The sequence below is a fragment of the Hoplias malabaricus genome, chromosome 1 (genome assembly GCF_029633855.1).
Source record: "Hoplias malabaricus isolate fHopMal1 chromosome 1, fHopMal1.hap1, whole genome shotgun sequence".
NCBI classification, from domain to species: domain Eukaryota; kingdom Metazoa; phylum Chordata; class Actinopteri; order Characiformes; family Erythrinidae; genus Hoplias; species Hoplias malabaricus.
Genome location: NC_089800.1, coordinates 6545756 through 6563517, shown reverse-complemented (window position 1 = coordinate 6563517; position 17762 = coordinate 6545756). Strand labels below are relative to the sequence as shown.

At 43.5% G+C, this 17762-nt stretch overlaps 1 protein-coding gene across 7 annotated transcripts in view; it reads left to right on the top strand.

The window, feature by feature from the left end:
- The window catches only part of syngap1b (synaptic Ras GTPase activating protein 1b), a 138648-nt gene that overhangs the window by 32974 nt on the left and 87912 nt on the right, over positions 1-17762 (top strand). For all 7 annotated transcript variants that reach the window (XM_066645030.1, XM_066645029.1, XM_066645031.1 and 4 more), the window contains one exon: positions 13878-13983. In XM_066645030.1, coding sequence (XP_066501127.1) covers positions 13878-13983 — 106 coding nt within the window. The remainder of the gene's footprint in view (positions 1-13877; positions 13984-17762) is intronic.

The window sequence follows — 17762 nt, the reverse complement described above, 5'->3', positions numbered from 1 at the left end:
TCCATTCATTCATTTAACTGCCATTCATTTATATTCATCAAAGAGAATCACACAAAATCAAGTGTTGCTTGTTAGAAAAGTCCAGTACCCACATCCACATCCCTGGTCTGTGAGTTTTTAATAGATTTTCAGCCATGCTACATTCAGGCAGGTGCACAGAGAGACCCCTCGTGGTGCTCAAGCACCTGCCTTTTTGCCATGAATAAAAAAAGTGCCCTTTCGGCTGGAGCCCAGTTTTTTTTTTTCATTCATCAATATTTAAAAATAAAAATGACCCTCTGTGATCAATTCCCCCCAAAAGTGTTTTGATATCTGACGGGCATTTATTTGAGTTCTTAGGTTTTACACCTACAACAGACTTTGAAATGACAGCCATGAAAATGTCTCCATGAAAAGATGAAATGCGTTAAATGCATGACATCACTTTCCAATGATTGTTTACTACATTTGAATAAATGATGCACTTCACGTTGTGTGAAAATTTCATAATAAACAAACAGATAGAAATGCTCCAAAATGACTAGGAATAACATCTTTTTTACGTCGACTTCCACTGAAATATAAAAAGGTTTTATCGCCCTACGATGAAGTTACTATTTTGGAGATACATGTTTTTCTTTGCACAGTTTACAGGGGACATATTCTATCTCTTTTCCAAAAGTGAACACAGTTCTGTGGTCGTAATGAAACGTCTGTGACATGCTTCTGTCAAAATACTGCAAGGGTCAAACTCCACAGCTGCCATGTTCAGAAAAGCAGGTTTCAGCGCACAAGCACTCTCGCCTTACCCCTTGCGGTGCTGAGTTGCCAGGCCAAACCGCTGCTACACACTTCTCCTCTGACAGTGTTTGTGTAATCCCTGAGGTTTTGTGCAAAATGAACCACAACACTTAACATTATAGTGCTGCTGAAATTATTAAGAGGCTACTGGCCCGATTTTTCATTAAAAAACCTACCAACGTGTATTTTTGGACCGTGGGAGGAAACCGGAGCACCCGGAGGAAACCCATGCAGACACAGGGAGAACACACCACACTCCTCACAGACAGTCACCCGGAGGAAACCCACGCAGACACAGAGAGAACACACCACACTCCTCACAGACAGTCACCCGGAGGAAACCCACGCAGACACAGGGAGAACACACCACACTCCTCACAGACATTCACCTGGAGCGGGACTCGAACCCACAACCTCCAGGTCCCTGGAGCTGTGTGACTGCGCCACTGTGCCGCCCCACATATTCATTAGTTTTTATTTATTTAATATATTGTTTGATTATTAAAATTATGTCCATTATGGCCTTGTTTAAGCTTGTTATTAATGCAATTTGATTTTTTGTGTTATTTGATTAGATGTGTATTGATTGTTTTAACAAAAGTAAATATATAAGATAAATGTCCTACTTTTTTTATTTGTTTTATTTTTTGGTGATGGGTGCTAGGCGGCACGGTGGCGCATGTGTGTGTGTCTGTGTTGCCCTGTGAAGGACTGGCGCCCCCTCCAGGTTGTATTCCCGCTTTGCACCCAATGATTCCAGGTAGGCTCTGGACCCACCGCGACCCTGAACTGGATAAGGGTTACAGATAATGAATAAATGAATGAATGAATGGGTGCTCTTTTTTATTTTGGCTTGAGCTTGAGCACCCCCCCCAAAACGTGTCTGTGCACGTGCCTGGCTATGTCCATGGGCTAACTACAAGCTTATTGTTCTATGGATAATATTTAAGAGTGCATCATCACCCCTTAATTTCAACTCAGTTTCAGGTGTTCTAATCACATCTATCCCAGCGAGTCTATAACGACTCTTACAGTTATAGCGGGGCCAGAACTAACCAGTTGCACTTGTTTAGATTTTGATTAGACGTAAAAACAAGGACCAAATGCTGTTATTTTTATTTTTATTTTTTTATTTCCGACTTCTAGAAACGTGATTCTGTCTATTAAACATAAAGGGTTTAAAAAGCATGTTAGTAGGGCATTCTTTGTCTTTGTCTTGTGTTACAGTTTATGGCTGCTCTTCTGAATGCTGACTTTGAAGTGGGTGCACTTTTGTGCATGTGTTAGGGTAACCCTCCAGCCCACGGATTTCATATCATGTATTACAGTGCTTCCAAAGTGTGAGCTTTGGGTAAAGAGCAAATAAAACGTAAAAAAGAAGAGGAAAAAAAGAAAAGAAAATGATCTAATAGCTGCAAAGGAAGCATCATTTTAATGAACAGAAAATGCAGAAAAACATGTCTTTGCAAGTAAAAACATACGAAATCTATTCCGTATGTAACGTATTCCTTGTTCTCTGATGTTTGTAAGAATATTATTAGACTTCTACCGATTTCTAAATGTTTTTTTTTATTACTTTTTAGTATGTTTTAAATGTTTAAAGTGATTTTATCCAGTCCATGTTTTATTCCATTGGCAGATCATTTTACTTTTTTTAAAAAGCAATAATTGAAATGATAATAATTGATATGATATTTGCTTGAACATGATATGAGCATCGCTCCGGTTTCCTCCCACAGTCCAAAAACACGTTGGTAGGTGGATTGGCGACTCAAAAGTGTCCGTAGGTGTGAGTGTGTGAGTGAATGTGAGTGTGTGTTGCCCTGTGAAGGACTGGCGCCCCCTCCAGGGTGTATTCCTGCTTTGCGCCCAATGATTCCAGGTAGGCTCTGGACCCACCGTGACCCTGAATTGGATAAGGGTTACAGATAATGGATGATGGATGAATGATAATCTAAGAATTAATATTAAAATAATTATATAAAAAAATCATATCACACTATTATTAAAGTGTTCTCCCAATGAGAAATAATATATCTGTTGACTACATTTAAGAACCTTTCTTATGTTAATTTTTATTCAAGTGTTTTGCAAGTGTAGGTCTGCTACATTTCAATTTTTTTTCCACTTGATTTTGGAACATCTGTTAGACATCTTTAAATGTGAAAGTCGTACATGCATCTGCTTTTAATGCTCAATTAACAGCCCTTTCCCAGATGAAGCACTATCCTCCAGAGTGCCTTTCAACAGCAGCACTAACCTGTCAGCCAGTCTGATGCTGATTTAAGCAGACAAGTCCTGACTCTTCTCGTTAGCTCCCAGGAACCGGTCTTTCAGCAGTGGCTCTGTGGATCAAGGGCAAGTCACAAGGTTCAGGCTACTGGCCTCAGCGCCGGTAAGACAGGGCAGGACAGTGATCGATTAGCCCCCTGTCGCGGCCAAATGGTAGACCTGTCACAATTATATAACCGCATGATTTCAGTTAATTGAGCTGCGTGTATTAACCTGGCTCCAGCTGTTTTCTGAAAAGCTCTACACAATCATACGTTAAGGTTTTCTGTGTGATTGCATTCCTTGGTTGTGATATTATAGTGCTTTTCTAGACCCATAGAGCTCTTTACATTCTTGGAAAATTAGGGAATTGCCTCTAAAGCCACAAGTTTTCAGCATCCACCTAAAAGCAGGCTCAGATTTGGTTAGTTGCAGTTGATTTGCAGGTTCTGAAGTTCATGTGCTATGGCTGTGTGCAGTTCATTCATTCATTATCTGTAACCGCTTATCCAATTCAGGGTCGCAGTGGGTCCAGGGCCTACCTGGAATAATTGGGCGGGAACACACCCTGGAGGGGGCGCCAGTCCTTCACAGGGCAACACAAATGCACACACACATTCACTCACACACTCACACCTACGGACAGTTTTGAGTTGCCAATCCATCTACCAATGTGTGTTTTTGGACTGTGGGAGGAAACTGGAGCACCCGGAGGAAACCCACACAGACACAGGGAGAACACACCAACTCCTCACAGACAGTCACCTGGAGGAAACCCACGCAGACACAGGGAGAACACACCAACTCCTCACAGACAGTCACCCGGAGGAAACCCACGCAGACACAGGGAGAACACACCAACTCCTCACAGACAGTCACCCGGAGGAAACCCACGCAGACACAGGGAGAACACACCAACTCCTCACAGACAGTCACCCGGAGGAAACCCACGCAGACACAGGGAGAACACATCAACTCCTCACAGACAGTCACCCGGAGCGGGAATCGAACCCACAACCTCCAGGCCCCTGGAGCTGTGTGACTGCGACACCTACCTGTTCTTTTATATTGTAGTGAACCATTGTTTACCACGGTCCAAGGGCACAGCAGTGAGGAGCAGAAGCTCATTTCCCCGTTCTTGTTTTTGCTGTTTTTGCTCAGGACTCTTTTTTCCCTCTCAGCATTTGTGATGTCTGTGTAACAACATGTTTTTTGTTACGTAAAATAAACCCAGTTTTTTTCGCTGACAATTTATTGTGTGCTGAAATTTCCTAATTGCGACAGCTCTGCCGAAGGGATTACACACCTGTCGATTCGTGACCCTCCCCTCACGCCCCCTTGCACAGCTGGGTCTGCTGAGAAGGCGCTTACATATGGCAAAGCCCCCCGAAGTGTGGCTGCTGCTGTCGTGCCAAGCCACGTTTTCAGAGTGTGTTTTCCCTCCACTTCACCACCACACGGCTGCTGTTTGTGTGGAAACACTCCAGCGGCAGCACACTAGCAGCGCGCCGCTACTTGTAAAGCCGGTAACAGCTCCACTGTGGAGCTGTTAAGAAGCAGAACGGCTGGAACAAGCACTTTCTGAGGTGAGCTCAGAGATCAGAAAGGAGAGATACGGCAGAGTATCTCACCAGCTCTCGCTCTATCTCCCTCGTCCACCGTCTCCTCTTATCCACTATCCCCCCAGCCACGGTCTCTGGCAGATAACATTGAGCTGTGTAATTGCTATCAGGGCAACGCAGTTGAACAGCTGTACCCTGTGCCCGAGTGGATCACACGACGCCAGCCGTCCGGACGGACCGCAGGTGTTCCAACCTGCCACATGCGTGCACCAATATCAAAATCTCCTGGACAGCAGGGTAGCGACACAGGGAGAGCTCCCAGTTTCTTTGTTCATTCGTTGTCTACTTTGTTCAAGAGGGAAACAAAACAAATGTATGACACCTTGGAAAATATCAGGGTGTTTGACTTCATTCTTAAAAATAAAGATGCCACAGAAGAATTGCTTTTGGTTTCATTAAGATCTTTTCTTAAGATCGAGTGGTGGATTTTTAGACCTTTTAAAGGTTCTTCATACTCACACATCCCTTAAACTAACATGGTTCTTTATGGAACCGAAAGTGGCTCTTCTATTGCATCACTCAAACCTTTGTACCTTTTTGTAAAATTTTTTTTAAGTGTTGAAATAAGGATGTTGGGCGGCACGGTGGCGCAGCAGGTAGTGTCGCAGTCACACAGCTCCAGGGGCCTGGAGTTGGTGTGTTCTCCCCGTGTCCGCGTGGGTTTCCTCCGGGTGCTCTGGTTTCCTCTCACAGTCCAAAAAAAAAAAACACACGATGCAGGTGGATTGGTGACTCAAAAGTGTCCGTAGGTGTGAGTGTGTGAGTGAATGTGTGAGTGTGTGTGTGTCGCCCTGTGAAGGACTGGCGCCCCCTCCAGGGTGTATTCCCGCCTTTCGCCGAATGATTCCATGTAGGCTCTGGACCCACCGCGACCCTGAATTGGATAAGTGCTTACAGATAATGAATGAATGCTCCCTATATTCCCAAAGGTGTACTGTAGGTTGAATATGTATGACACATTGAAATCCATTGTTGTTTTTCATCTTACAGCTGAAAAAAAAACCATTTCCTTCAGCGATTCAGCATGAACTATTTTTATGCCGCATGAACTCTGTGTTGCTGCTTCTAAGGTCATTTTTTGAAGGAGGGTCATTGTCCACTTCGTTAAAATCCTGCCTGTTCCTCCACGAAAGCTACACAAATGAGACAGAAATGAACCATCAGTACGAAAGCATCTCAATCTCCAACCTTTCTCTCCAAGTAAAATTAAGGCATCGGCTGCCTAGTTTGGCACGACTATGATGAAATATGCCGGAAAGGAATATTTCTTGTTGGCTTTGTGAAAACCAATATAAATTTGCACAGTTGGAACACTTGGCTCTATTATGACTGAGCTGAGGAGGTTCCAGAACCTGCATAATACATCAGAAATATTTAGACGTTCGTTTGTAACTCCTCTATCCAGAAGAGGCCATCTGTGCTGGTCTGGAGGCAAATGTTTTGACCCAGATGTCGTGAGTCCTCTGGTCCCACACACACTGACCCACACACTCAGGGGGAGAGGTCTTCCGCTGCTTTTGCACAAAGTGTAAGGCCTATATCCTAAAGCTTACTCTTCACAATCTACACCGAGTGCCATGCAATGGCTTATACTTCAGTTATTCTGAGTATGTAATAAAAACATGCACAAGCAAACAGGTCCCGGCTATTTAAGAGGCTATGACATGGTGAGTTTAATTCAGGGTGGCCTTGAATGGTTTTTCAAAAGGTATCCAATAGAATTGGGATTCTAGATCAGAAAGGAACTTCAACCCAGATTTAATACACCCAAGACGACATATTTCCCAGCCGCGTCCGTGTCTAACTGTAGCTTCAGCTGTAATGAACAAAGTCAACCTGAGAGACTGAGGGCTATTTCTATGGCTTTCGGACTGAAACAAATCCAAGTAGGACTTAATAAAGCTGAGAAGACTCCAACTTTTTTTAAAAGTCTCCAACTTTTAAAAAAGGTCATTCAAGAGAGGCCATAATTGAATATACTGGATAAATGTGCCATTCCTGTCCTGATGCAATCCATAAAGAATATATGACATAAACATGAGGGATTGGCACCCCTCATTATGAAGATGCCACCACTCAGAACACTACTCGGTGTGAAAGCCTATGGTGCAGTTCTGGCTTCTGATTTGGAACAAATCCTAGAAGGACACAATGAAATGGGGAGATTTAGGGATTTAATTTAGTTCAGCAGACGAAGTCTCTACCTTTTGAAATACTGGCAACCTGAGGAATGATTTGTGTAAGAAAACACTTGTTTGCAGACAGACATCTTAAATTCTCTAATCTGAAAGAGGTGGTATTCACTTGTTCTGAAAGCATCTGTAAAAAGAAAAAAAAAAAACACAAAATGAGAGAGAGACCAATCCCTATTATGATGAGCCACTTCCCGTGAAATTTGGGCATCATGTAGTCCAGATGTGGCTTTTCGATTAGAACAAATCTTTCAAAGACTAGAATAACAGTAAATTTAAGGATTTAAGAAAACTGAAAAGACTGGAACCTGGGAATTCACGCGTGTAAGAACTAGGGCTAGGGCATTGGCATCTGACCCCCATCCACTTTAAAATCCCGAAAGATTTCAACGTTTTGCAGTTCACCTTTATCAACTGCCTACATTTACAGTCAAATATTCGGGTTCAACCTGAACATCCTTATTCATTCATTCATTCATTCATTCATTCATTATCTGTAACCCTTATCCAATTCAGGGTCGCGCTGGGTCCAGAGCCTACCTGGAATCATTGGGCGCAAGGTGGGAATACACCCTGGAAGGGGCGCCAGTCCTTCACAGGGCAACACAGACACACACACATTCACACCTACGGACACATTTGAGTCGCCAATCCACCTACCAACGTGTGTTTTTGGACTGTGGGAGGAAACCGGAGCACCCGGAGGAAACCCACGCAGACACAGGGAGAACACACCAACTCCTCACAGACAGTCACCCGGAGGAAACCTACGCGGACACAAGGAGAACACACCAACTCCTCACAGACAGTCACCCGGAGTGGGAATCGAACCCACAACCTCCAGGAGCTGTGTGACTGCGACACCTACCTGCTGCACCACCGTGCCGCCCTATAAGTCACTTTATGTATATACTCATTTGGGGATCTGGAGCCTACCAACCCATAAACTGTGAAATACATGGGCTGCCTAAGTAAAAAAACATGGGATAAAACAATTGCCGCATACTACACTTAATACAGCACTCTACAGCACTGCCCCCTTGTCTTGAGTCTCTCCAATCACAGTGCTTTACCTACATTTATGTGAGTGCACAAAGGCAAGGATAAACTAAACAAAACAGACAACAATCACAGAGAAATAATAGCACTGAATAAAAATGGAGAAGAAAGAGAACAGAGTGAAACCGACTAAAATCCATAACTACTGCTTCTCACTTCTCACTCCTGAGTTAGGACTGAGCTGAACTGAGCTGTGGCTCATTCTCATTTAAAGGAACAGGAGCTGAAACCTGCTGTTCTGAACATGGCTGCTGTGGAGTTTGACCCTTGCGGTATTTTGACAGAAACATGTCACAGACGTTTCATTACGACCACAGAACTGTGTTCACTTTTGGAAAAGAGATAGAATATGTCCCCTGTAAACTGTGCAAAGAAAAACATGTATCTCCAAAATAGTAACTTCATCGTAGGGCGATAAAACCTTTTTATATTTCAGTGGAAGTCGATGTAAAAAAGATGTTATTCCTAGTCATTTTGGAGCATTTCTATTGGTTTGTTCATTACGAAATTTTCACGTTAAGTGCATCATTTATTCAAATGTAGTAAACAATCATTGGAAAGTGATGTAATGTATTTAACGCATTTCATATTTTCATGGAGACATTTTCATGACTGTCATTTCAAAGTCTGTTGTAGGTGTAAAACCTAAGCTGTTATGTTATGTAATTCACATTTATCAGCGGTTATAGCTGGGTGAGGGCTATAAATACAGGGAGCACGTCATTCCGTAATTCAAGAACATTAGGGAGAATCAAACGATAAAAATTCACTCAGTTTAGCAAAGAAAGAACCAGACAGTCTATAAATAATTTATGAAATGAAGGTCAAGCTTTCAGCCATAACTGAAAATTAACAAGTGCCACTTTGCTGTGGCTAGAGCTTGGAGCGATTTAAAGAAACTAGAATCTCTCCGAATCTGGAATGCCATAGAAACTGAGAGCCATTTAAGACAAAAGGCTGAGAAACAGGCAATTAACTGTCATAGTGCAGATGTTTCAACAGCGGTTCACATTAGGCACAGCCAGCCTAAATGGAAGAATCGTACCACAAGTCACGCAGTTTTAACTTATTTGTAGGGAACGAGCATTCTATATACTCCACTTATTAAGTATTTTTTTAATTGCACCTATATTTATTATTTTTATTCTTCTAAATAACATAATCTAAGCCGGAAAAGCACAGGAATATATGTTAGACTCAAGGCTCACTCTCATTTAACCAGTCGTTGTTAGACACATTGCGAACAGTACTGTGTTGTTTGATCCTTGTGATATTTTGACAGAAAAACACGTCACATCTTTCATTAAGACTTAAGTAACTTGTGGAAAAGGGCTACACTGTGTCCCCTTTAAGATGGCTAACTGTTTTATGTCCTACTCATCACTGCACAGATTTGCAGACCACCTACATATGGTATTACAACGAAAAAGACAATAAATTAGAGTTGCTTCCCTCCTCTGTGGAATGTGTCTTGGCCAGCAGTATTTAAGTGACTGTATTATAGTAACTTGGCATCTCTGTGATGTTGCCTGGATTCAGTTTATCCAAAGCCAGATTAGTTGCAAGATAATTAAATCCTACTTTATACAAGAAGATAACCTTATAAACAGACATTAAAATCATCTTCACTGTTTCAGATGATACGCATTCCTATAAAAGGACAATGTTCAGCTGATGAGGGAACATGGGTTATTCATGCTCATGATTCATGAAGGATTCATTGTGTGCATTTATTCATTCATTATCTGTAACCGCTTATCCAGTTCAGGGTCCAGTCCAGAGCCTACCTGGAATCATTGGGCGAAAGGTGGGAATACATCCTGGAGGGGGCGCCAGTCCTTCACAGGGCAACACAGACACACACACACACACACACACTCACACCTACGGACACTTTTGAGTCGCCAATCCACCTACCAACATGTGTTTTTGGACTGAGGGAGGAAACCGGAGCACCCGGAGGAAACCCACGCAGACACAGGGAGAACACACCACACTCTTCACAGACAGTCACCCGGAGGAAACCCACACAGACACAGGGAGAACACACCACACTCCTCATAGACAGTCACCCAGGGGAAACCCACGCAGACACAGGGAGAACACACCAAACTCCTCACAGACAGTCACCCGGAGGTATCCCACGCAGACACAGGGAGAACACACCACACTCCTCATAGACAGTCACCCGGAGGAAACCCACGCAGACACAGGGAGAACACACCACACTCCTCATAGACAGTCACCTGGAGGAAATCCACACAGACACAGAGAGAACACACCACACTCCTCACAGACAGTCACCCGGAGGAAACCCACACAGACACAGGGAGAACACACCACACTCCTCATAGACAGTCACCCAGGGGAAACCCACGCAGACACAGGGAGAACACACCAAACTCCTCACAGACAGTCACCCAGAGGAAACCCACGCAGACACAGGGAGAACACACCACACTCCTCATAGACAGTCACCCGGAGGAAACCCACGCAGACACAGGGAGAACACACCACACTCCTCATAGACAGTCACCTGGAGGAAACCCACGCAGACACAGGGAGAACACACCACACTCCTCATAGACAGTCACCCAGAGGAAACCCACACAGACACAGGGAGAACACACCACACTCCTCACAGACAGTCACCCGGAGGAAACCCACAAAGACACGGGGAGAAGACACCACACTCCTCACAGACAGTCACCCGGGGGAAACCCACGCAGACACAGGGAGAACACACCACACTCCTCACAGACAGTCACCTGGAGGAAACCCACGCAGACACAGGGAGAACACATCACACTCCTCGCAGACAGTCACCCGGAGGAAACCCATGCAGACACAGGGAGAACACACCACACTCCTCGCAGACAGTCACCCGGAGCGGGAATTGAACCCACAACCTCCAGGCCTGGAGCTGTGTAACTGCGACACTACCTGCTGCACCACCATGCCGCCCTCATTGTGTGCAGTTTAATTTATATATATATATAGTTATTATAAAATGCCTCTACATTCTTATTAAATGCAACATCCATGTAAAATGTAACTACCTTAAAATATATTGTTGCTGTAAGAACAGATTCTAATATCTGCAGAATGACAACTTTAAAGGAGAAGGAAATATTGCCGTTTAGAAGCAGTCAAATGCTTTGTCAGAAACCTGTGGTCAAGGTCAACCCTCGGCACAACAGGCTTTCAAACTTTCAAATAGCTAAACAACCACCGAAGACTAAACTCTTTCCTGTGATACGTGATCAAACGAGTTTTGCCACCACCCCACAGCCGGACAAAAATAATGTTAATCAATAATATGATGTTTCACCTTACCATCCCAGCACTTACGAGAAAAGACTCCGAGACCCTCCCTGGTGCTGTATTACACTCATATGAAGCTTCGTCCAATGCCCCTGGGAGAAATTAGAGTGGCGCTTGTGATCCAGTACCTGACCTCACTAATGCTCCTGTGCTTGAATGCCATCAAATCCTCACAGAAATGTTCAGATGCATCAAGTGTAAAAGCCCTTTTAGAAGAGTAGACGCTGCCAGTGGAGGAAAACGGGTGAAACTACGTATTGATGTCATTAATTTCACGTGTACATTGGAAGAACCCTTACCTCTACGATGTTATTATACATTTCCTTTTATAAGACACTGTACTTTTAACTTTGAGTTTTTATATGGATACTGCTTTGTCTTTTTGGCCCTTGGTACACCAGATTCAATGCCCTTTATGTGTACACCTGCTTTAGGTATGTTTTCCTGGTGCTTTATAGCCTTTGGCAGCTCAGTCATGTGGTCATGGGCAGTAAAGTCCCTGTAGAAACACAGCTTGCTGTGAGTGCGGGTGACAGGGAGCATCTGAAACCCACTCCACTGGGAGTAAGCGCTTGACCCACTGCTGCCTGCCTCATTTATCACCTCTTTCCCTACTCTCCACTTTCTCTCCACTCTCTATAACCCTATCCTATCTGCCTTAAGATAGCAGCCAGAACAGAGGAGCGCCACCCACATTGTTACACCTCCTCCTGGCAATTTGGAAGCCAAACCTGTGCTGCTTTATTTCCCCATTGTTTGTGCTATGGGAGGCTGAAGTATGATGAATCAGGCTATTCTCTCTCTCTCTCTCTCTCTCTCTCTCTCTCTCTCTCTCTCTCTCTCTCTCTCTCAGGATGGGCTCTGGCCTGCTCCTCTCCCCTGAGACTCAACCCCGTACACAGCCTTAAATAAACATCATATTACACACAAGCCCACAATTATTTTCTTCGTCTCCCACCTAAAACGCACTCACGTGTTTCATTATTTCAAGGATTCCACACCACCCGTGGGAACGTGGTTTCTATTAGCGGGCTGGTTAGTTAACCCTTTAAACTCAAAGGCTTTTCCATTTCTCATGCTCATACCTTCCATACATAGCATTTGCATAATATGCAATAATTCCTAGCTGTTATATCATTGCTGAGACATCCGGCCAATTTAGTGCCTGCACTTTCATCTATGAGTGTGCCGTTATGTATAAATACGGTGCCGCAACAGGTAGTGTCTCAGTCACACAGCTCCAGGGACCTGGAGGTTGTGGGTTCGATTCCCGCTCCGGGTGACTGTCTGTGAGGAGTGTGGTGTGTTCTCTCTGTGTCTGCGTGGGTTTCCTCAGGGTGACTGTCTGTGAGGAGTGTGGTGTGTTCTCTCTGTGTCTGCGTGGGTTTCCTCCGGGTGACTGTCTGTGAGGAGTGTGGTGTGTTCTCTCTGTGTCTGCGTGGGTTTCCTCCGGGTGACTGTCTGTGAGGAGTGTGGTGTGTTCTCTCTGTGTCTGCGTGGGTTTCCTCCGGGTGACTGTCTGTGAGGAGTGTGGTGTGTTCTCCCTGTGTCTGCGTGGGTTTCCTCCGGGTGACTGTCTGTGAGAAGTGTGGTGTGTTCTCCCTGTGTCTGCGTGGGTTTCCTCCGGGTCACTGACTGTGAGGAGTGCGGTGTGTTCTCCCTGTGTCTGCGTGGGTTTCCTCCGGGTGACTGTCTGTGAGGAGTGCGGTGTGTTCTCCCTGTGTCTGCGTGGGTTTCCTTCGGGTGACTGTCTGTGAGGAGTTTGGTGTGTTCTCCCTGTGTCTGCGTGGGTTTCCTCCGGGTGACTGTCTGTGAGGAGTGTGGTGTGTTCTCCCTGTGTCTGCGTGGGTTTCCTCCGGGTGACTGTCTGTGAGGAGTGTGGTGTGTTCTCCCTGTGTCTACGTGGGTTTCCTCCGGGTGCTCTGGTTTCCTCCCACGGTCCAAAAACACATGTTGGTAGGTGGATTGGCGACTCAAAAGTGTCCGTAGATGTGAGTGTGTGAGTGAATGTGTGAGTGTGTGTCGCCCTGCGAAGGACTAGCGACTCCTCCAGGGTGTGTTCCTGCCTTGCACCCACTGATTCAGGGTAGGCTCCGGACCCACCACGACTATGGATTGGATAAGCGCTTACAGACAACGAATGAATGAATAACTGCTACACCAGCACTGAGAAATGACATTATTTAAAAGGACAGCAGATTACATGTTCAAAAATGGCAGTAGCACAGTCTAAAAACATGAATATTATCTGCAGTTGTTTGACCATTCTCAACTTAACAGCTTAAGAAAGATGTGTGATTAATTAGGCATGCAGAGCCAATGCTAATCAATGGGGGATATGCTTCCTAACTTGTTAGATATATTAGCCGCACTAGCAAACTTCACACACCAAACAATGTTGTGACTATATTTGGGATGGGGTTAAGTTTGCATTATTTACAACATGATTAGCTGAATTATACAGGTATTAGTTGGTTATAGTCATAATGGGCAGTTTCTATGGCTGTATTAGCAGCGGTGGTAGTAACTTATGCAGTATTAGAGGGTCGTCATTGTGACTCAGTGCTGTATTGGCTGTGTTGGCTGTGTGTTGAACATGTATTGACCCTTGTGCTGTGGTCTCCTGCAGGTTCATCCTTTGTTGATGCGCGAGCGGCGCTCCGAGTCACAGAGAAACAAGCTGCTGCGACGAACGGTCAGCGTGCCGGTGGAGGGACGCCACCATCCTGAGATGGGTGAGTGAGAGAGAGCAATCAAAACATTGATTCACTCTCACACACACACACACACAAATAGCCCCACATGCCACCAACACACCTCCCGGGCATCTCACGGTTTTACACCTCCAACAAGAGTCTCCTGCGGCTGGACAGTCTCACTGCGAGGTGGTGCTAACTGAATATGTTGCCCTTTTAAACTGATTTGAGACCAGTGTCTGTGTCTTATAATGGTTATAACAAATCATTTCTAGGCTTTTCCCTTACCAGTTACCTGAATAGATACATTAGTAATGTCATCCATCTTGAAGCCTGAACAATACGGTGGCTGTCAGAATAAACTCATGAATTTTGCATATTTTTGGCTGCATTCACATTGCCAACCTGAAGTGAGTCAAATCTGATCTTTTCCGGGCTGTGGCATGTCAAATATCATTCTGTCAAATCAGCGTTGAGTTACTTTTAAATGTGATCGTAGATTGGATACAAATCTGATTCAAGGGCATGCGACATTAAAGTGAACGGCCAGATCCGATTTCATGCGGTGCAGCAACAACAGTGCACTAGAGGCTCGAGTGCGTCCCAAATATCACTATACTCCCTAAATAGTGCACTTCACAAATCATAAATCTACAACACACCGACATGGCACTAGTTTGACAGAGAGATGTGAGGTTTGTTGATGTTATATAAATGGTTTATAATTTTACACACAACACAGGCCACTACAATTTATGAATGTGAATTGTCAAAACAGCCAAATTCGATCCGAGCAAAAAAATCCGAATTGAATGATGCGTCTAATGTGAACGCAGCCTCTTTGTTTCCATAATTGCAGTCAGTTTTCATTCACACTGTTTGTCCATCTTTAACAATGATGGACCTGTAGACTAGGGATGGACCTGTCTGACTTTCTCAGTTCTGATACCGCTACGATTCATAAACTTTGGGTATTGGTCGATACCCCACACCGAATTAATACACTATACCTCATCTTTGGGAAGACTTAAGGCATAAGGATGGACTTGAACTTTACTAAAATAAATATTTAAAAGAATATATAAACAATTAAGACAGATATAAATGCACTAAAGTGGTATTTGTCACTAAAATGAACAATTGTGAAAATTTGAATTGAAATTGAATAGATTCGGCCTGTTTGTCCGATAACCAATCCAGCTAAATTTGTTAATATCGGAAGTGATATCCGATCCTAATATCGGATCGGTGCATCCCTGCTATAAACATGGTCAAATATGACTTAGAATTAATGCATGGTACATTACCTTACAGTGGAAGTTAGGGGCCTTTTTTATTGGATAATCCATTGGATATGGACCTCTCAGAGACCCTACATAGAAACAAAGATGCAGTTATACACCAATCCAGTATACTGGGTTCATATTCGCATTAATACTGATCATATTAAACGGACTGGAGACATGACCAAACTGCTATCCGTAATGTTATTTTAGTCCTGTTTATTCGAGTTTATTTGAGATTATGGCTGCAGCAGCTTGGCGATTTAGGCTTGATGCTAATGTGGAGGTTCCAATGAGCTTCTGTTACTTAATGGCTTCATTAACCTCATCATTCACCAAACCGCATGTTTAAGGTTGATGTTTGGAGCAGACGTTCCTGGGTCAACACAAGAAGGCGCCATTGGTATTGGACCAAGCCACCGCTTTATATTGTTCATGGGCTCTTTCCTGCACTAAAGTTTGCCCTCCCTCTAGAATACAAAGGACCTTTGGTGTAGACTCCTCAGCCACAGTGAAAAGTAGTTTGAGACTGAACTGAATCAGTGTCTGTAAAACTGGTTAGGAGTGCTGTAGAGCCACTCAAGCCAGAATAAAGAACATGGCTGTGGCGTAGAAAACGACGTTACGGACCCGGTGTTATGTGACAGTGTGCAGTCACAGAGAGGAGTCTCCGGCTGTGAGCACGGATCCAGTTCTCAGTGCTCTGACATGCTGACCTGTTTTTTTATGGCTTGCTTTTGAGCCCAGTGTTCCGTTGAGATTTGCCTCTTTACACAGAGACGCTGCTTGTGGGTTTGAGACTGGGTCATCGAGTTCATGTAAAAAAAAAAAACTCTTGTGAGAACTTGTGTTTTTTTTTGAGCTGTGTGAACAATTATTTACCCTTTGAGTGTAGTTATGTTAATGAGCATCATATGGTTACACTGATATTTAATGGTGCAGTTACAGTTGTCTAATCATCAGAAGAAACGATACGGACTGCATGTCTGAAGAGGTCTGAATGCTTGAGAATACCATTTGAAGGCATGTCATTGGAAAGATTGCTGTTCCGTCTTCATAACTTTGTATGTGCAAAGTTAATACATATGTTCTGGATGCTCATGGGGATCTTACGCCTTACAAAGACCCTTTAAGTCAATTTCTTTTTTAATTTGGCACCTACCTTAAGTCTGAAAAGGATTTCTCATGGTTTGAAACAGGACGCTGAGGGAATATTGATGCCATTTTAACACATTGCTCATGGCTATTTTTTGCACACTGGCCAAGGAGAGCTCGCTGTACTGTGTAAATTCCAGATGAATGTGTTCAACGTCCCAATAATTTCTGAATTTATTAAGGTTGTCTAATGGACAAATGGTTTATCTTCCAGTCTGTGTGGGTGTATGTGTAATAGATGGTTCTGTATGTGGCTCTGTGTGTGTGTGTGTGTATGTATGTGTGTGTTTTATGTCACTTAGGATACTCCTACCTTGTTGCTAATGTTGTTAGACATAATGTTAATTAACACTCAAGCTGACTGGCAGGTCAGTTATGTTTATTCACTGGTAAAGTATAAGAAAGAAGACTCATGATGTTTTCACTTCATGCCAGAAAGTTTCTAGACGCATCGAGTTAGTAAACTGCTTTAAAGGTGACATAATACGCTCAATTTACACAAATTAACACAGTTCTAGGGTCTTAATACACCGTCTTTTGCATGCTTTGGTCAAAACACCACAAAGATCAAACACAACAGCAACTCCCCCATGTCTGGTGAGGTACACAATTATAATCACATTATGTTTACTCGCTATTTGCTAGCTCACCAATCTGTTTTTCAGCTGGAAACAGGTCTGATGTGGTTCCAAAGTCAAATAGGATTAAAAAACAAAACAAAGGGTCTCGTTCCAATGCGCTAGGCTCTCTCTCTTACGCTCTCTGAAATAGTGTAGACTGCGGATAAGCCCCCAAACTTTGAAAACCATGAAAAGAGATGAGGATATTGCTTCATTCCTACTCCATAGCTGGGTAATGTTTACTTTTTTTTTTTTTTGCTGGTTTTGAATTACTGAAAGTGGAACAGACTGAAAAGTCAGGAGACTTCTAAGTGCATGAAAGTAAACACAGACGGAAAATCCGCTACAAAAGTAAACAGCTCGAATTACAAATGTATTCCTTTGTTAATTCAAACAGTGAATTAATACTTACAGACCAGTTAAACTTCAGACACGGACAAAAAGACTATACAAAATACAATCTAGTTTAAATACAGAGAGGATAGGTTGATTACCCAGTTAAATAAATATAATGGCATCCAGAATCTGTATATGATTATTATTTCTTTTATTTATTTCTAGAAATATTTATTGACTCAGGAAAGTGAGTAATGTCTAATAGAGGATTTTCTACTGTATGTCAGTCAGAGTATGAAACGTGTGAAGCAGCTTGTGGGTCCTGGCCCTCACTCAGCCACCCACCACCCTGTCAGAGGAAAATGTTCAGTACAGAACCAGTGACTGAGCTGCCAGTGAATCTGAGAGGTGAAACCCTTCTTCT